Raw genomic sequence first — 20,505 nt, forward strand, 5'->3', positions numbered from 1 at the left:
GCCAAGGCTTAGATGTTTTGAGGGCAGGGATAGCCTTCTATGACTCTGAGTTAGTCAGATCTCACAGCACAGTCTCCTTGCTTCTTGGTCACCCGTGAAGCTGCAGAGAAGTCACTCAGCCTTGGGGGGAAGTAACAATGAAACTCAAGGATGGCCATGTTTACTTCTGGGTGATGCTATTTCTGACTCAGTTTACCTAAACGTTATGGCGTGGCATGTGTGCATGTGGGTGATTGTTTTTTTTGTTAGTGGGGGGGGAGCTGTTTGTTTTAGTTCTGTTTGTTTGGGATTTGCTTGGTTTTCATTGGGTTGGGTTTGTGGGTGGTTTGGATTTTGCTTTGGTGATTGTGGCATGAGCCAGGGCCTGGTGGATACTGGCCCCCAGCTCCATGTGGCAGAAGCTGAGCTGTAGCTGATTCCCCTGCTTCCACCTCTGGGGTTCTGGCCTCACTAGCAAGCTCTCAGACACTACTACACACAGCCGTGATGTTTCTGTTGCTTTGTCTGAGCCAGGCTCTCACTGTGTAGCCAAGGCTGTCTCAAATTCATCATTCGTCTGCTTCAGTCTCCCAGGTTTTGAGATTACTGGCAGGTACGACTACTACTTAACACTCTGCTGTATGGGTCACAGCCCTTTTCTACTTCAGTATTGTCTTTGTATGTGGGTGAGTTATTCATTATAAACATAAACCTATGCTAGGCCATTTCAGAAATCATTAGGGATGGATTTAAATCCAACAACTGCCTTTTTTTTTTAATTGCTTAAAAAAAAAACATAAAAATGTACCATTTCAGCCATTTTGTGGCACATTAATTTTGTTTACTAAATGTCAATTTTAAACATTTGTTTTCCAGCCAGGCATGACGGTGCATGCCTATGATTCCAGCATTTGGAAAGCTAAGGCAAGAAAATCACCTTGAGTTCAGACTGGACTATGGAGCAAGGCCCTTTCTGGACAGAAATACAGAAACAAAACTCACCTAATTAAAAAAGCAGATGTGGTAGCCTACACTGTGATCCAAGCATTCTGTAGGCTGAGGCAAGAGGATCACAAGTTCAAGGCCAGGATAGTGAATTCTAGGCTAGCCAAGGTTATAGAGCAAGACCTGTCTCAAAAAAAAAAAAACCCAACAATAACACGGAACAATAACAGCAAAATTTTGTTCTTCTTAAGGATTATAATGGCAGTTATAAAAACTAGAAAAATAGACCTGAGCGAGGTAGCTCAAGCATTCCCAGCATTCCAAAGGCAGAAGCAGGAGAATCACTATGAATTTGAGGGAAGGGCAGCCTAGGAGACAGAGGGTGGCCCTGTCTCCAAAACACAAAAGGAGAGAAGAAGAGGAGAGAGAGTGAAGGAGAGAGAGAACATGAGTATCTTGGGTATGGTGACAAAGGCCCATGATCCCGGCACTTGAGAAACAGAGATCAGATCAGTAATTCAAGGCCTGTCTACTGTACCCGAGACCATCTTTAAAAAAAAAACAAAGAGAAAAGAAAAACAGAAAAGGGAGAAATTAGATTTACAACATTAGCATAGTACTGGCAGTGGGGACTTCAAGAAAACAATTAAAAAAGAGAAGAGCACTTGGAGAGCTTCATTGTTTATGTTATTTATTGTTATAAACCAGGTGTTGTGCGAGGTACACTAATTAGTTGGCTGGATGGGGGCAGTGAGACAAAGTCTCACAGGGTCCTAAACTGGATATGTGGACAAGGATGACCTTGTCCTGCTCCTGCTCCTGCTGTTTCCACCTCCCCGGTGACAGGACTATAGACGTTTTCCACCACACTCAGCCTCCACTAGATATTTTTAATAACTTTATGAAACACTAAGCATCTTCATTATATAAACAAAGAAAGAAACTTTAAAAGGCAAAATGTTTGCTTGACGTTAGATGGAGGAGACAGATCAATAGTTTGAGGCCAACCTCAGCTACATAGTGAGTTTGAGGGCCCACTGACAGGACACCCAGTCTCAATTCAAAAAAGAAAGCAAAGAAAGGAAAAATGAGACTCAAACTCATGCAATCTGACCTCAGAGCACAAAACCAAACCAGTGTCTAAGTGGCATGGATATACGAAATTCTTTTAGAAAGAACATGAGCAATTTTTAGTTTTCTACTAGTTTGTGGATTTAAAAAAAATTTTTTTTTTCCAAGACAGGGTTACTCTGTGTAGTCTTGGCTATACTGGACTTGCTTTGAAGACCAGGCTGGCCTCAAACTTACAGCTATCCACCTGCTTCTGCCTCCCTGAGTGCTGGGATTACAGGCATGCACCACCATGCCCACAGACATGGATTTTTCAATACTTGTTTAAATTTTAAGTGTGCATACATGTGTGTATCTATATGAGGGTATGTGCACATGGAGAGAAACCTGTGTTTCTCAAGAGGCCAGGAGAGAGCCAGGAGCTAGAGATATCTGTGAACTCCGTATGTGAGTACCAGGAAATCAATTCCAGTCCTCTATAAGAGCAGCAAGTGCTTTGAACCACGGAGCAATCCATCTCTCCAGCCCCTGTGCATTTTTTTTAATATGATTAAAAACACATAACATGCATTTTATCATTTAAAAATTTTTAATACTATACTTCAGTAATTTTACATTATTGGGGCTAGAGAAATGCATCAGTAGTTAAAAGCATTTGCTACTCTTGCAAAGGACTCAAGTTTGGTTCCCAGCACCCACATGGTGATTTACAAACTTCAGTAAGTTCAATTCCAGGAGATCTAATGACCTGTCCTCACCAAGCATGTTCTTACTGCATAACCGTACATGAAGGCAAAACATTTATCCATCTGAAAGTTTTTAGAAAATTTTTTTCATTCACATTTCTGTGCAATCATCACCACTGTTTTTTTGTTTTGTTTTGTTTTTAACTTTGCTTGGGGTACATTATACCCTGAAAAAAAATAATAAATTTAAATTTTATATCATTAAATTTATTGTTATTTCATTTTATGAATCTTAGGCGTTTCTATCATACTTAGAAATACCTTCCCCACTCTGAGATTTAATTTTCAAAGTGTTTCTCAAAAGGCTTGGCAAATGGCTCAGTTGGTAAAGTGCCTGAAAAACAGGCAAGAGGACCCGAATTGGATCCCCAGAATCCATGGAAAAACACAGTCAAAACAGGCTCTGAGGTAAAGGAAGGCAGACCCTTGACGTGCAGTGACCAGCCTGGGTTTCAGGGTTGAACTCGGGCTTTTGCCCAGCAAGTGTCTTTACCTGCTCAGCTATTCCCTTCCCCCAACTACATTCTTTCTAATTCTTCAAGAATTTAGCCCAGTGAAAAGTGTGAGATGAGGATCCCACAGTATTACCATTGCTACTTTGTACTGGACATCAAACCCAGAGCCTGTGCATAAAGACGGTCATTCTATCATTACTCCTGGCTGGCTTGCTTTCTTTTTTTTTCTTTTCTTTCATTTTCAAGGCAGATGAAGCTTTCATGTAGCTTGGACTGACCTCATACTCACTACAAAGCAGAGGGTGACCTTGAACTCCACATCCTCCTGGCTGTGCCCCGAAACTGCTAGAACCACAGGTATGTGCCACACATCTGGCCTCTCCTGTTATTTCTTTAAAGCCAACAATAATTGAAATCGGACGTCTTAAATCCACATAGAACAAAAGAAGCTGGGAAAATTCTGGAAGGGGGGAAGAAACAGAGCAAAGAACTCATCGGAGGATTAATCTCACCAGAAATGAAACCATAGTCTGCATTCATGGAAATAATATGGCCCTGGGTACATCAGAGACTGAAGGGAAAATAAAACAAAGAAGGACAGTGGGGGCAGGGGGACAATGTAAGGGGGGTCAGAGGATGTGGCTCCGTAGCAGACACTGGCCTAGCATGCACAGGCTCTGGGTTACATCATTAGGGGCTCATGGGGAGCATACAAGATAATCAAAGTTTAACATTAGAGGTAAGTGTAAAGGTACTAGTGAGGGTTATCATCTTTCTCATGGTGAGTATCCCTGTGTAAAGAACACAGTCGCCTGTGGGAGATTCCACCCTAGAATGAGAATTCCTCATCTTCCCAACACCTTCTCATCCCCTCATCGTGACCTGTTCAAGTTTCGGTTTGTTTCCTTAATTATTCCTAACATACTGGTCTTCCCTGTCTCTCCTCACAGAACGGGAGAGCTACGGTGATCAAGTGTGAGTTCATCAGACTTGCAAGGTCATGTGTTGCCGATCACAGGGACACCTTCTGACCAATGTGTTGTTAATGTTGTGGGAACACCACAGAGCCGAGTGGAGATGGTAGAGCCGGCCGCACATCTATGCTGCAGCTCCTAGCCTGCAAACTGAACAGCTTGTCCTAGATCGGGTACCTGAAGTGACTGTAACACTAATATTTGTGTATACAAACATCTAAGCCCAGAAGAGTAAAAATATTGTATAAAATAGCTTACACAGTGTATAAAGTATTGAGTAAAAACACAGTAGAGAGGACACAAAATGGAAACTGGTGTGGTAGTGTCCGCTGTAATGCCAGTTCTTAAGAGCCAGGCAGGAAGAGCAGGTTTAAGGCCATCTCCACTACAGAGTAAGGTTGAGGGTCACTCGGCTGTCTCAAAACAAACAAACGCGGATATAAAATGCTCTAACTGTATAGGACTCTTAGCAAGACTAGAACATGAATGTCTGGGAACTGCCCTGGGGTAATCAATGAGCCAGTAATAGGCCTGAATGTGGAGACCCTGCCACAAGTCACTGTGGCCTCTATACACACTGGACAATTGAAGCAAACATCTATTTTAAACGATTTCTTCCTTAGATAATCAATTAACTTCTACAATATACTGTTTTTTTTTATAACATTAAATTTTTTACTTTTTTTTTTTTTTTTTTTTGCTATGTAACCCTGGCTGCACAGACTCACTGTGCAGCCATGAATGACTTTTAGCTTCACCACTCAAGTGCTAGGATTACCAGCATGTGCCACTATGCCTGCTTCTGCTTTTTTTTTTTTTTAATCTTGTAATAACATCTAGCTTAAAACACATTGTACAGATAATAAAAAAAAAATTTTTTTTTTGTTTTGTGCTTAATCTGTGAGGTCATTTTTGGTTGTTGCCTGGTTGTTGTTTTGTTTCGTTTTGGGATAGTCTCATATAGGACTGTCTGGCCTCTTAACTAGCTATGTAGCTGAAGATGACCTTGAATTTCTGACCCTCCTGCCTCTGCCTCTGCCTCCTGAGTCCTGGGATTACAGACATGCACCAGATTTATGTAGACCTGGGGATCATAGCTAGAGCCTGCTCATGCTAGGCAAGCAGTCTATCAGCTGAGCTACATCCCGTCCCTTCTATTTTATTTACTTAAAAAAAAACATTTTTGTTATTGTTCAAGACGTTCCACACACATGCACTAGCCTCCACAGGATCAAGCTCATCCTTCTCGGAGCCAGGTGTGGCGGTGGTCATCTGTAACTCAGGTGCCCCAGGGAGGTGGAGGAAGGAGAACTGTTCCAAGCTATAGGCCATCTACACCGTAAGTTCAAGGCCAGCTGAAGAGCCACTCGGTGCTCACCTACCATGCACAAGGATCTGGCTTCTACCCAGGCACTGAAAAATAGGATCAGTATGACATCTTTTGCCTGTACGCTTTACCCTTTCTTCCTGGAAGGTGGTGAGAAGCAGTGACATAAAGAGAACTGTTTGTCTCCTGTGATGGGATGACAATAATGTTCTCTGAAGGACCAACTTGGACTTCTTTCACAGTTAAGTTTATATACCTATCTAAGAAGGAGTATACCCGAAAAGAACAATAGAAAGTATACAATAGAAACCCTACTGTCATCAATTCGCAAGCCAGGAACAGTCGTCTGCAATTATCGAGGATTGTACATAATCGTGTAGCTGTGCACTTAGCACAACCGGCAGCACACTTGGCCTGTTTACACCAGGAGCAGCACAGATGTGACTAATGCACAGTGCTACAGCATCTCAGTATGCCGTACATTTTCTGTTCCATTCATGTGTCTGGGACCACTGTGAGTCGGTGTTAGCTAGCGAATCACTTTTGTGAGCATACGTGTGTGTGCACCCATCCATGCCCAGGCGGGGGCTAGAAGTCATCACTGGCATCTCTGATTGCCGTCCATCTCACCGAACCTGGAGTTCACCATTTTAGCCAGAATGGCTGGTCACTGCGAACCCGGAAATTACTTTTCTCTGTCCACTCACCAGCTCAGGGATTAAAAGTGTGTACTGCTGGTGCAGGCTTTTTCCTACAGGTTCTGGGAACCCAAACTCAGGTCCTCATGCTTGCGAAGCACCCACTTGGCCTCTCCTTCTAAGCCCCTACATGTTGGTAGCTTTGCATTTAGCCATCCAGAGCCTGAGTTTAAGGCTTGCTTTTGCTTGAAAAGTTAGGGTGGGTGCAGTAGCACAGGCCTATAGATCTACTTAGTCAGGAGATTGAGTCAGAGATCCATTGGGTTCAAAACCAGCAAGAGATGGGGGTGGGGAGAGAGATTATTATTATTATTATTATTTTAATTTTATTTAATTTTTGGCCTGGAACTCATTGAGATCCTTACCTGCCTCTGCCTCATGAGTACGGGGATTAAAAGTGTGCACCACCATGCCCAGTGGGGTTATTATTTAATGACCGCTTGTGTTTGTGCCCTTGTTTGTATGTTTGAGAAAGGAAGGGTTGCAGGCAGCCCAGGCTGACCTTGAACTCCCACCTAGCAAGTGCCTTGAACTCCTGATCCTCCCGACTCCACCTAGCAAGTGCTCAGATTACAGGCGTACTCCATCATGCTAAACCCAAAGTTTGCATAGTCGTTTGCTACCTTAATCTATAACGCCTCTATCAGGAGAACATCCAAACCCATGCTTGATTCACCCTGGAGATGGAGACCCCGTTTGCCAAGACTAGCTAATCCTTACCCCTAATAATTCCTCTTTATAGATTGTCCAGTCTGATTAGGTGGGCCCCCAAAGAAGCAGAAGTGACCCGTGAGCCTCTGACAGAGTCAATGGATACAGCCAAGGGAACAGCTCGAACAGATTGGTTTATGATGGGATCACTGAGGTCAGTGGGCTGGAGAGCTAAGGGGTTTCCCAGAACGGAACAGCGAAAAACTGAGAACACGTTATACTGGTTTAGGAACTGCTGGGAGGCTAAGGCTGGCATCTGGCTAACGCTGACTGAAGGAGACAGGAGGGGAAATTTTTTAAAAAGGGAAGAAAGAAAAGAAGAGGAAAGGTATGCCGGCTTCACTAACACAGAGAAAGACCGATTTGGGACTACCAAATTTAAAAAGCTTCACTATAAAGAAAAACATAGTTGGATCCTAATTAATAAATAAAGGTCATTACTTGTATTAGACCATTACACCAGCCAAAGCCTCCTAAATCTTAACATACTCTTTCCAATAAGTTTCCTGACCCAGATATCAAAGGACATTATATTCCCTACCTCATCCTCACCCCGAAACACTGGAAAACAGAGACAGGTTTGTTTGTTTGTTTTTTCCCCTGTAAGGTTAAAAAAAGAAGAAAGCGACACCGACCGCCTTCATCCCTGATGGAGTTCGACATTGTAACCCCTGCAACAACCCATCTTCTGCTCTATATGGAGTCTATAGCCACACCTCGTCTTTGGTTGGTGTGTTTCCTTGATGGGTAAATATTCATTGCCAGAACACCTACCCGCTCCCGCCCTTCCCAAATCTACCTTTCCAAGGCAGGGGAAGGTGCGTCCTCGTCCGGCTCCCTCCTGTACCTTCCTAGTACCTCTGGCCAGCAGCCCGTGGGCCCGCGCTCCCTGTACATCCGTGAATGTTTGACGCTACATCTCTACCCAAGCCGAAGCTTCCCGCCTGCACTCTGTCAACGGCACTTGGGGGGCGGAAGGAGCGGGAAACTTTTGGAACAGAAAGCTCCACCCATCCTGCTCCCTGCCGCCTGCAACCAAACCAGCTAAAACACCCCACCTCGGGCTGCCCAAGTGAGTCTCATCACATGATCTACGGTACTGTAAATTTTTTTTTTTTTAACAAGAAAACAAGCATCCAAAAAAAAAAAAATTCAAACTGCACGCGCGAGCCAATGGGGAGGCAGGGGAAGGTGGGCGGGAGAAGCGCGGCGGGGCTGGGCGGGGACCAGCGGACCTGGGGACCGAGGGATTCGTAAAACTCAGCGGGCGCACGGTTTGGGTTCTTTTTTTTTTTTTTCCTCCCCCCCCCTTCCAAAACTAAGTTAAGAGCGAGGCTCCGCCTGCAGCTGCAGCCTCTCAGATCCACCTTAAATCTGCAGTGGACTCGGTGCAGGGGTCAGTGGGCGCAGCCAATGCCAATCAAGTTTACAACCACCAGCTCGGGCGGGGGGGGGGGGGGGGGGGTGGGGGGGGGGAGAGAGGGAGAGAGAAGAGAGAGGGGAGACTTCAACTTCTCCCTTCACTTGCACACATCACACGCGCACACGCAAACACACGTACGCACGCACACAAAGGGAAGGAGGGGGCCGAGGACCGGCGCTCCGCGGCCGGGGAACATGTTTGCAAACGCTTCTCTCCGAGCTCCCTGGACGCTCCGGGACGCGGGAAGCGCGGCCCGACCCGAGCGCCATGATGGTGGCTGCGGTTCGCAGCCCGTGTTCTGGAGGGGGAGCCGCAAATGATGCAATCCCCCGGCCGGCTCCAGAACCGCGCTCTCTCCTCCCGGCCTTTTTCTTAACGTTCCTTTTAGAGGCGCGTCAAAGTTTCGCGCCCAAAACACGGATAAGGGTTTTGTGGGTTGGTTTTTTTTTTTTTTTTTTTAATCTTTTTAAGATTTTCTCTTTTTCTGGTTCCTGCCTCTGCTCAGAGTCCCCATGCATGACAAGTCGGGGACTTTGGATGAAGGCCCGAGGGACCCGAGACTTGAGTTTTACGTGGAAAAAAAGTGCACTTTCGGTTCTCTGGGATCCGCTTGTGGCTGACCCCACCCTGTCCCAACCCCACGCGAGGGAAACGAGGGAGGTGACCCCAGAGGTTTCCAATCGGGATCCTGGGCCCCTTCCCACCCTCAACGTCGTTTGCAAGTTTTTCTTTTTTTTTTTTTTTCCTTATTTTTTTAGCCAGGAAGGAGGGGGTGGCAGGCATAGGGTGTGGCTCAGGTGAAAGATGGCAAAGGGAGAAGAATCCGTACCCCGAAAAACAGATCAGGGATCCTGAGTGAACTAATAAACAGAACACCTTTTAGTCCACAGCGCTGCAGGAGTAGCCGTATCTTGTGGCGGTGATGGTGCAATGGCGAAGGCAGAGTTCCCTGCCTCTAGCAAAGGTCGCTCGGTGCGGCCAGGGCGGTGGGCACACGGTGGCCTCAGAGGCCCACTGCCTGCCCCCTCCCACTCGTGAATGGCCGTGGTCCCCTAACCCATCACGCCCCCCCCCCCGCCTCCCCAAGTCCATTCTCCCCAGTCCCTTCCCTGCCGGGGTGTGCGGCTCTCGACAGCCAAGGATGCCACGGTGGGGGCACTCTGCCCCGCAGAGTGCCCGAGAGCGGCAGTGGGCCCCCACAGCCCCGCGCGCTTCGGTGACCGTCCCTTGGCCGCCGGCAAGCCGGGAAGGCTTTCGAAATGCGCGGGGCTGCGGATCATTGGAGCCCTGCGGTAGGGGTGGGAGCAGCCTGCTGCCCTGGAGGGTCCCCGAACTCCGGGAAGTTGGTCCCTTCGGACAAGTCCCCCTCCTCCCCCAGAGCTCAGTGGGCGGCGGGGTGTCCTCCGAGGAGGCCCTCCGTGGCGGTTTTCTCCCGGGTGGAAGGTTTCTGAGAAGTGATCCAGCCCGGCTGCGCGGACAGAGGCGCGGCCGCTCTCTGCGGCCTGCGGGCGCCCGGGGCGCGGGAACTGCGCGCAGCCACCCTGGCGGTGCGGGACTTGCAAGGAGCCGGCGACATTAGAGACTTTGGGTCTCGAGGCGCCAGCCAGCCGGACCAGGCAGTTACCACAGCGAGCGGGCGGGATCGGGGCTGCGGGACAGTTGGGGAGACGACCCCGCCGTGGCCAGGGCGGTGGGCTAGCGGGTGACTGACGCCGGCGGCCGCAAACCCGCAGTCGGACTTTCGCGGCGGGCGCAGGAGTCCGGGTCCCGGGAAAAGGGGCTCTTTGAGCCGTCAGATTGTACGTGGAGGCTTGACACAGATATTCGGAGGATGGAGGACACAGTGACTTGGGCGGGGGTGGGGGTGGGGGTGCGTTCCTATGGACGTGCCTGGAGCAGACAGCATCCACCTCTTCCCGGCCCAGCATTCCTAAAATGCAATCTCTCAAAATTCACATTGAAAAAAATAGATCTATATAGATATGTATATGAAAGCCAAAATGAGGTCCGTGCAGCAAAAGTGATGTGTTCTCCCATTTTAAATTGATTTTCTGACTTCTGGTCCTCCTGCAAGTCACCCTTTATATTATGTTTTAAACAAAACCACAAAAACACCTTTAGTCTTTAATTAAAATAATACCTACTTGAGGGACTTGGCCCAGCGACCGAAAGACCTCTTTTCCCATCCGGCACAGGAAGAAAAACCAACTCTTGCTTTATTTTTAAAGAAGAAAGCAAGAAGGAAAGAGAGAAAGAAAGAAAAAGAAACCTTATAGTCCAAAATGCTGGAACTACCCTCTTTATAATCCCCTTTGGGTGTGGTGACATAAATGGTGGTACTTCGATGAATAATTTAACCCAAATTTAGCTTTTTTTTTTTTTTTCACAATTTACCTATAAATTCTCTTGTAATTTACTTTACACCTTAACCACACTTTACAAGTAGCAATGTGATATTTTGAGTATTTTGATAAATCTAGCTTTAAAATGCCCTGCCTCTGTATTTTTTTTTTTTAATATGCACCTCTGCTGAGCAGATTAAGAGGACAGAAGACTGTTTTAGTATTTTTAACAATTTTTCTGGATGTGTTAACTGTGAAGTGAATATTCAGAAATTGAGGAATTTGTGTATGACTAATTTCATTGGGCCAACCAGTGTGGAAAAGCATGGACTTACATGTTTGTGTGTTGTGGACCCGATGGGTAGGTTGGGGTCTGGACATTGATTTGGTTTCCTCACACCACTTCAAAAGTGTAAACAGAGAATCTAGAGAGGTCGTTCTATCACTTTCATTTTCGAGACTGCAGATGTGTGAGCAGACTAAGCGTGGGTAAGGATCCCCCCCCCCTTGGTTCTCACACTCCTATCCTAGAAAACATAAATATTTTAACCAAATGGGGTCTGTTGACAGTCTTGCATGAAAATGTGGCTTTTCTTCTTTCCACTTAAGTTTTGTCTACCCTGTACAGGACTAAGATGAAAATGGCCACTAAGTATATTCAGACAGCCCCCCCCAACACACACAATAGCAAAATCATCTGACTGAAATGTAGGCCTAAATTTTCCAGATGTTTGTCACTTCACATTGTATTTGTGTAGCTATCAGGAGCATGCCCGGCTGAATACCTCAAGCTCAGTAAAGCACATGACAGTTGTACTCAGTGAATAACTACGCAAGTTTTCTTTATTGATTGCTTGATGTGTAACAATAATTGGCATCTTTTTCACACATTACAAAAATTATACTTGGCTCAGTATGCAACCTTTTAAGCATAGCCATATTTAACAAAAGGGGGAAGGAGGACTAGTCTACCCAATACAGCATTTACAAATGCACAAAACATGCCACTTTGGCTTGTATTTTGTCTAGATTAAAAAAAAAAAATCTCTTTTTAACATAAATAAGTTAGTATAATTTTCAGTGTCTTTACAGAGTTATATACACAGGCACACTTCAAAGGTTTTCTCATACACAGGCAATGAAACACTGTTTAAAGATGTAGTATCCATTTCACTTATTCTACAAGTGTGCTTTTTCTAAAAAGCATACTCCTTTTTTTCCTTTAAAAACACTTTCCTGGGGGGGGGCAAATTAACAAGTAAGGTGAGAAAATTTGAATTAAAATTTATTTCATTATTTGTGTAAAGTTACAGACTTCTAAAAATATCTAGGGATTTAGGATTATTTTCACTGTCTACACAGTTCAAGTGAAAAGAAAACTAAAAAAAATTTCTCAGCAAATCTGATGTGAGATGGTCAATTCTAAGAATTCACAATTCCCTATTATGCACCCCAGATTTTTGCCCAGTATTACCTGGAGTGCTTACTGCTAAACAATTAACAGGTAAATTCCCATTTTAAGGAAGAAAAAAAAAAGTTTTTTTTTTTTTTTTTTTTCTTTTGAGCCATTTGCTGTTGCATTAACAGAATTTTCAGAACTTGGAAATGTGAATAAGTCTCATGTAAAAATAAATAGCGACTATCTGTAGCAATTTTTCAAACTTTGATTATTTTAAAGATGAAAGATCAAGTCTTGCTGAAAGGGCACTACATCTTTAAAGAAAGCATTCCGACCCTCCCCCCTCTTCCCCCCCACCCGAGCTGCTTCTCTTTATGCAAGTCAAATATTTTTCTCCTTGCTACAAAGTGAAGCAAGATCTTCACACCCTCACAGGACCCCACGCCGATCCCTCAGCCCCACCCTGCCCTCCCATCCCTCATGTTTATGTGCTACAAAGTAAAAGATAAAAACTATATACACAGGTAGTACAATGAAGCAAATAAGGAAAAACCTAATTGCACAATGCTACATCCAATGCTTTTAGAGGCAGATGGTTTAAGGGTGCCTAAAATTTTTAGTGTTATTATGTTTTTCTTTCTCAGTGCTCATACAGGATGTCCATTCCATGGAGTCAGCGATATGTATTTAAAATTTTTCATGTATATCTTCCTTGCTTCATAAAGCAGTGATGTATCTAATAAACAAGGAAACATTCTTAATTCTGCAAAAGAAACAAAAGAGTTAGGGAGAAGACACTAGAGTAACATTGCCAAAGTACAGAAATTAATTTTGTTACTATCTTAGTTAACAAATTCTTCAGTGATGGATAAGTATAGGCACTAAAGGTCTGATGACTACAGCCATCTCTAACACTGTCTTCACTGGATTTCTGTTCTGTTCTGTGTGGTGTTAAGAGTCATGGATCTTAACAAGTGGGCAATTTTGTGAGGCCCTCCCATGCCCCGAGGGACATTTGGAAATGTGCAGGGACATTTCTGAGTGTCACAGCTTTAGGAAGAAGATTGCTAGTGGCATCTGGTGGGAGAGGCCAGAGATAATGCCAAACACTCTAAAATCTACAGGATGCCCTACCACAGCAAAGAATAATTTGGCCCAAAATGTCAACAGTGCAGAGGTTGAGAAACTCACTCACTCTACAGAATCTGGGTCAAAGAGGATGAGAAAGAAAAGAAATTCAGGGACCATAACACTTCAGAGTAGCTTAATTTCTTAAACTTGAAAATACCTGGAAATGCAGTTCTAAAAGCATCACCTCCCACCCGAGAAAAAGTCTATGGTTTTAAAATTGTAATTTCTCAATCATATGCAGAATACTTACATGAATGCTTTTGACTAGAACCTTATGGCTGCCTGGCTAATAAATATCTCTTTCTTAGAATGGGACAGGTAAAAATCCAGGAGGTTTATCTGAAGAGCTAGGCCATAAGCCTCACAAACCAACTAAAGCTAGAGGTGTGATGGACATTTAGAAAGAACTTCTATCCTATTTTCCCACTTAAGAGAGGGTATAATTTGGAAAGTGGTTCTCATGTACCATTTTCTAACCGATCTAAAGAAAAAAAAAATGCTAGGTTTTAGAAGTATATTATGACATTATGATTTACAAACGTAACTAGAGCCTGAAATTATCTCTATATTACTAAATATTTAAAAAATTTCTATAAATGAGGACCTGAAAAGTTATTAACTGTTAAGAACTCTTTATATGCTGGGTTATGAGTGGGCTTTGGAAATGAACTTATAAACTATTAATATGTGTAGTCAGATTATGAATAGTCAATCTATGTAAATTTAGGGGCTGGGTTACTCTAATTAGGTAATCAGGGTGATGAGATTTTGATACATAAAAAACAAAACAAACAAACAAAAAACTGAAGAGGTGCTGGACCTCCTCAGTGTCCCAACATCTATGATCATCCATTTCCCCTATAAACAACAAAACCATCCTCTTTCGGCAAATTAGCATAGACAGCTGATGTGTTGGAGGATTGCTTCCTCTGGCTGCTCGGTTAACTTCTGCTTTGTAACCTCAGGGTTAAAATCAGAAAATCTGTGGGAGAGTTAGTACTTCTGAACTTTCCATTCTAGTTGTTGTTTTTTTTTTTTTTTTTTTTTTTAGCATGAAGTTCCCTTCTCTCTCTCCAAAACTTTAGCCAGCATACAAGGAAAGTCACTTAGTAAAAATAATAAAAAAAAGAATGCAGGTCACAGAGGCCCTTCACACTCCTAACCAATGTGCACAGTGAGTACCTAGGTTTCCTCTTAAATTTTCAAATGTAATTAAGTATTTTCAGTTTTTTAAATTAATGGTTCAAAATGGGTTACTGGCCTAATACAAACAGCTGAGAAATGGATTCCATTAAGAGTGTGGGTGCCTCAGTTCTTGTTTAAATGGGGGAAGAAAATTAGCACTCCTGGACCAAGTTTTGGTGGGATTCCTAAGGATATGACCTCCCTTATCCTTTGGGGCCTTGGTGACAAGTCCCAACTTGCTTGGGACACTAGTTCTGGTTCCATTTTAAGGCAAAAATCTTGGGACACAAACACTGCATTACACTCCTCCCCCCCCTTCCCCGCCCCCAAGTGATTCTAGCCTTCACACTGTTAATTTTTTGACCTAAGAAAATAATTCCTCCTGGCAGGGAGCTAATCTGCCAGCAGTCCTGGGGTCTGCAGGCCCCCCAGGGAGCGCAGCCCAGCTGGGGTGTCAGCTTCGTGCTCTTCCTCATTAACCCACCGGAGCTGTTTACGTCTGGTGTCTTCGAAGGCCGGGCTTCTTGGGCGTCTGCTCCACAGTGCCAGCATTCGGGGAACCGTCTGAAACATTTTCTTCTGTTCTGTTGGCCCTTTTGTTTTGCGAAGAAGAATCTAAGAGGGGGCAAGGGAAAAAATTTTTAAAAGAACACACACACACACACACACACACAAACCATCTTTATTAGCGAGAACAATGGCTGACAAGAAGTTGGCCCAAGAGTCAAGGGATAAAACTACCCACCACCTCCACCCACGACCCCTGGACCCGGCATCCCCGGTAGCCCTCCGAGGACACAAAATGAGGTTGTCTCCACTAACAGAAGGGAAATTCTACGCCCCACAGCTCTCTTTCTCCCCTAACCAAGGAGGAGGCACTTGGTAAACACCCCAACTTTTGTCACATACCTACAGCTGGCTAGAGGGGAGGAACCGCGATGTGTTAGGCCGGGGAAGTTATCAGATCTTACTATCTTCGGCTTCTGACTGCAAAATCATAAACAGGCCGAGCAGTCGGCTAGGGGGGTTATTTCCAATCTAAGCTTCGGACAGGCTCGATCTCCCAGAGCTGAAGCAGAAGACGCTGGGGAAATCCAACTCGACTAGGGGTCTGGCAAAAAGGACGCCACAGAGACAGACAGACAAGACATTTCACGCTCTCCAGAGAGCCCTTACCATCTGCTGCAGGTCGCTTCCTCATCCCCGGGCACTGCTCCGCTAACCCCGCCGGGCTGTCTGACGGGTCAGGCACTTGGTCCACCAAACGCCGGTCCTCGGAGTTCGCCTGAGACCCAATTAAAGGCACCGCCTGGCGGCTCCCGCTGACATCCTGGCTCTCCTGCGCCGGCACCTTGCAGGCGCCCTTGGGGGGGCGCGGGGGTCTGTAGTAGAACTCGGGCAAGCTGCCCTTCTCCACCTCCTGCCACTCGTATCTGCCCTCCAGGGGCTTGTGATTCTTAAAGTCGAAGTTCCACTTGCGCTGACTCGCTTCTTCCATGTCTCGGCAGTGCTTCTCCAAGTCCCGGGTGAGCTCTTCGTGATTGACCGGGCCGAAGAGGTTTCTGCAGGCGGAAGGCTTGGGGTGCTCCGCTTGTCTGGCGTCCATCCGCTCCAGGCTCGGACTCCCGTTAGACACTCTCACGTTTGACATCTTTCTCCCCGGGCGGGTGTGGACCGCCGCCTCGGCTCGCACTCTCCGGAGGGGGGGGGGGGGGGGAGGGAATAATAGTAATAACGACAACAATAAAAATGGAAATAAACAACAAAACCGAACAAAAGCGAGAACGGTCCCGGCCGCAGCGCGAACCCCTGCGGGAAGTTCGGCGACGGCACCCGGGGAGTCAAGTGGAGCAGAGACGGGCGGGCGGGCGGGCGAGCGAGCGAGCGAGCGACCGCCCGAGCCGCCGGAGCGCGCAGGTCTAAGGGGAGAGAGAGCGCAGAGACGCCCCGGCCGCCGCGCAGCTCGAAGCTCAGTGATCAAGTGTACAGGAGGGCGGGGAAGGGAGGGGAGGAGGCGGGAGGAGGTGGCGAGCGGTCGGGAGTGCAGGCTGGGGCGAGCCCGTGGGTCCCGCGAACGCAGCCCCTCTCCAAACCTTGCCGCCGCGCGAGCCTCGGAGTCGCGAGTGAGTCAGGATAAGGGATGATGGGGGAGGTTAAAAAAAAAAAAAAAGCAACACCCTGAAAGCGCGAGCCCTCCCCCCCCCCCGTTTTTTTTTTTTTTTTTTTTTTTTTTTTTTAGTTGCCCAATATGGCGGTGGAAGGGAGGCTGACGAAGAAGATGATTGACACAGCAAGTCTATTTAAACAGAGGAGGAGCTCCATTGGCCTCGGCGCCGGGAGCCGCTCCGCCCAGGCTGACGAGCGCGCGCTTAAGGTGGCCCCCGGGGCGCGGCGCCGCCGCCTCTCCGCGCTCCCGAGGGCGCGCCGCTTCCCCGTAGCGCCGCCTGGACGTCGGCTGGTCGCGTGACTGCTCGGAGGTGTACGGCTGCCAACAAACCTGCTCTGGCTGGCCCCGGAGAAATTAAAAAATAAGACAAACAAACTAGCCAAACGGCCGGAGAGCCGGGGAGGGGCCTGCGCGGCGGCCAGGCGGGGACTTGGGGATCGAGGTCCCGGGGCGCTGCGGAGCTGCGCTGGCAGGCGCGCTCCCGATCGCGACCTCCGGGTCTTCGCCCGCGAAACCCGGGGCCTTGGGCCGGGGGGCTCCAAGATCGCTGGCGGCTTGTTAGCAGCCTCCGTGGCTAGTTCAGCCTGCCTTCGCCGAGGTGGAGATGCGGGAGGGGGTGCGGGGGACCCGGGAAACCTTGGCCCAGCGCCTGGGAACCCACCCCCCTTGGCAGGGTACTTAGCTGGGGTGCGGGAATCGGCCGCTTAGCCTGACCTCAGAAGCTAGGTTAGGACAAGCCTGGGCCTTCAGGAACCGGCCAGGACTGACGGCTCTTATCAGGGTGTTCCTGAATCCAAGCACTCCCAACCTAAGGCTCTCCAGATTGAAATTTCAATCTCCCAAGCCTCTTCACCTGCTTTGTAGCCATCCCAGACGCTAAATTTTGAAAAAGCCAGGTACACCCGGCTCTGATTTTCTCAGTTCCCGAGCACAGTGAAGGCCGTTGCCGTAGTCTGCCTGTGGGAACCCTTCTTTATACTTTTCAATTCTTTCCCGGGCTGAAGCAGTTTCCTCCACCTGAGTCCAGTCGCCAACTACAACAGTTCTTTCCTTCCTCCCCATTTTTTCTCCCACCAGGCCGCTGCTCCCTACCCACTCAGAACAATATTCAAATGCAAGCAAATGCTTTTAGAGAGCTGCAGGCTTTTAAGGGGTGGAAGCACTTCCCTGAGGATCCAAGTGTAGATCAGCAAGTGACACCCAGTAATACGGTTTGGGTGTTTTCTTTGCTCCTTTGCAACGTTACATTTCTCCATCATTGTTGACCACGGTGATTGATGGAAGACAGAATGAGGCCTGTCGTAGCTCAGAGTTTGATGGGATTTCATGGGCTTTACCCGGTAGTATTCCCAACAGTCTTGGTTGGCGCTAAACATAATAAATTTTATTGGAAATTAAATTTCTGTTTTAGTTTTCATACGCGCCTATGCTCTAGGTGAGACTGAATCTTGACTTGTTTTCTTAGCCACATCTTGTCTGCCAGGTTTGGGGGGGGGCGGGGTGCGTGCACGAGCGGCTGCCTCACCTCCTAAATTCAGAATGTAACAGTCGAGGAGGCCCTTTGCGACCTTGCGGTTTTACCTCTTTTTTTACCAATGAAGAAATTGAGACTCAGGTTTCCTGTCTGGGGACTTCCATTCAGCTGGTGCAGAACCAGGACTAGATGCAGGTCTCCTCACCTTCTCAAGCTGGTTCATTTTCTCTCCCTTTCCTTCCTGGTGGTCACAGCGTTCGGGGTTTTCTCTGGATTTGCGTGGATTGCAGTCTGTAGGTCTTTCTCTTCGTCCAGGGATCCAAAATGGTTCTTTCCAGGCCTGGGCTGCCTGCAGATGTTTCCTTGATGCCACTGTTGGTTAATGCAGCTGTCCCTGGCCTGTGGCATCTACTACGTCAACTGAAATACAGATTCCAAAAAGATGGGTGTTGCTCAGCAGTGACGGGGGCAGCATCCACAGTGGAGTTCAAAGCCAGGCCTTCTGAGCTGACACAGAAGAGGGTTCAGTTGGGATCGAGGTGGGACTGGCATCTCCTGTGGTGTTTTGAGATGGTTTTGCACTGTACTGATCAGGCTGGCCTTGAACCCTGGGCCTCTGCCTCAGCTTCCAAGTAGCTAGGGATGCTCGGCTTGGCGCCATCCTGCCTCAGCAAGGCAAGATGGTCAGGAATCCAGTGTGTGTGTGTGTGTGTGTGTGTGTGTGTGTGTGTGTGTCAAAGACCTTGTAGGAGGAGTCAGCTCTCTAGCTGACCTACACACACACACTGTAATAATTGAAATTTTATTATTGTACATGCTGTGCACGCGTGCGCGAAGCCGTGGAGTTGTTTCCTCCCTTGGCCTTTACAAGGGTTCTGCAGAGCAAACTCAGGTTGGCAGGCCCCTGTGGCACGGGTCCTGCCCGTTGAACCATCTCACTAGTCCCCCAGCTCTTTCCCTCACATTTAACATCCCTTCGTGACTCACTGAACCTCAGGAGCGGGCACAGTACAGTTTGGGTGAGCCTTCTGTCCACAATATATATCCATCCTTGACACCCAAACCATACATTCTAAATTGCTGAAGATCCCAGTGCTGTGGAGGTAAAGGCAAGAAGACCGGGAGTTCGGATATCCTCAACGATGCAGAGAGTTCAAGGCCATCCTGAGCTATGGGAGACCAGGACTCAAAATTAAACTAAACTAGAATATAATTGGTGGACTGCAAGGAGCAACTCTGTGTGTGTGTGTGAACTACAGATCTTATGTAAAACAGAAAAATTACAACTCACTACAGAAGTTTGTTTTATCACTTCATCACGGTAATATCCGTATGGAAGCAGAAACTTCATGCTTCTGTCCCTGCACAGCCGGCATCTTTCAGCATTCTGTAGGAGCACCATTTTGTTGGGCTGTTAATCTCACACGTAAAGCAGCGAGGGCCACTCCACCTTAAGGAGTCTGGCTGCCAGCAGAAAGGCTGAGCTTAGCCGACCTCACTACGGATCTAAAGTGTTTTGTTTACAATCAAGGCACCCAAGATCGTAAGGCAAATACCGAGAAGGCAGGCGTCTACAGTAGTAGCAGCGAAGCGTAAAGGGAAAAAAAAAAAAAATACTATGGAGTCGTGAAGCAAGAGGCGGAGAGCAGAGCGCAGTCCCTTGTAGAAAGTTAGGGACCTGCGGAAAAGTAAAGCGGGGAGAAAGTTTTCACACGGGTAGAATGAAGTCCCACAGCACACTGCCCTTCAGCGGGGCTTGCTTCTCCACCCCCCAGCCCCCACCCCCGTCTTTTGTGAAGTTTGGTCATCTTTTCCACTCCGGGTGCTGTTTTGATTAGCGCTGAGAAGTGTCACTTATCCCCACCCCTCCCCACCGGGTTCTGAGACTTTGAGGAGTTTAGCGAAAGAGGCGAAAACCAAAACAATTTAGAACACCTGTGTGGAAGCTAAGTGTCCCGAAGGGGTGGCTGGCGAGCAGCTCCTAGCAGCCCCGCGCCAAGGTGCGAGCCTCTCACAGGGCAGTTATGAGCCCCAACTGTGTCTGCGCAGAACAGTCTCTCGTCGCCCTCCCACCGTAAACCCAGACAAGACAGCTTTCACTCAACATCACCAATCCTTCAACTGCCTTCTTCTTAGAGCTGGGAACGCCGTGCCCTGTTTCTGACACTTCTAATTCAACCTAACAAACATTTACTGGGCTCCTCTGGTTAACGTGCTGTTTCTGGATCGCTTGCTTTCGTCGCCCCCACCCCCACCCCACCCTGGTCCTGAAACTCACAGCTTAGGCTGCCTTGGCAGGCCTCCTTTCTTGCTTCTGCTCATCCCCCGTGAGTGCTACGGTTTTGGTGAGAGGTGTACCTCCCTACCCAGCTGTTGTTCTTGTCTGCCTCTTCGCATTAGGGGAGTTGTTTGGGTTTTCTTTGGCTGGGCTTTTGTTGTTGTTGCTTGTTTATTTGTTTGTTTTGTTTTTCAAAGTGT

At 47.2% G+C, this 20,505-nt stretch overlaps 1 protein-coding gene across 1 annotated transcript; it reads right to left on the reverse strand.

Moving 5' to 3' along the window:
* Positions 1-11,482: 11,482 nt before the first annotated feature.
* Cdkn1b (cyclin dependent kinase inhibitor 1B) lies at positions 11,483-16,427 on the reverse strand. Its single transcript, XM_055610788.1, has 3 exons — positions 15,563-16,427; positions 14,871-15,001; positions 11,483-12,833 (listed from the first exon to the last, which is right to left on the reverse strand). The coding sequence occupies exons 1-2, from the start codon at positions 16,035-16,037 to the stop codon at positions 14,880-14,882; spliced, it is 597 nt and encodes a 198-aa protein (XP_055466763.1). The 5' UTR covers positions 16,038-16,427; the 3' UTR covers positions 11,483-12,833; positions 14,871-14,879.
* Positions 16,428-20,505: the final 4,078 nt, after the last annotated feature.

Source organism: Psammomys obesus, unplaced genomic scaffold (assembly GCF_907164565.1).
Source record: "Psammomys obesus unplaced genomic scaffold, mPsaObe1.curated_primary_1811, whole genome shotgun sequence".
Lineage (NCBI taxonomy): Eukaryota > Metazoa > Chordata > Mammalia > Rodentia > Muridae > Psammomys > Psammomys obesus.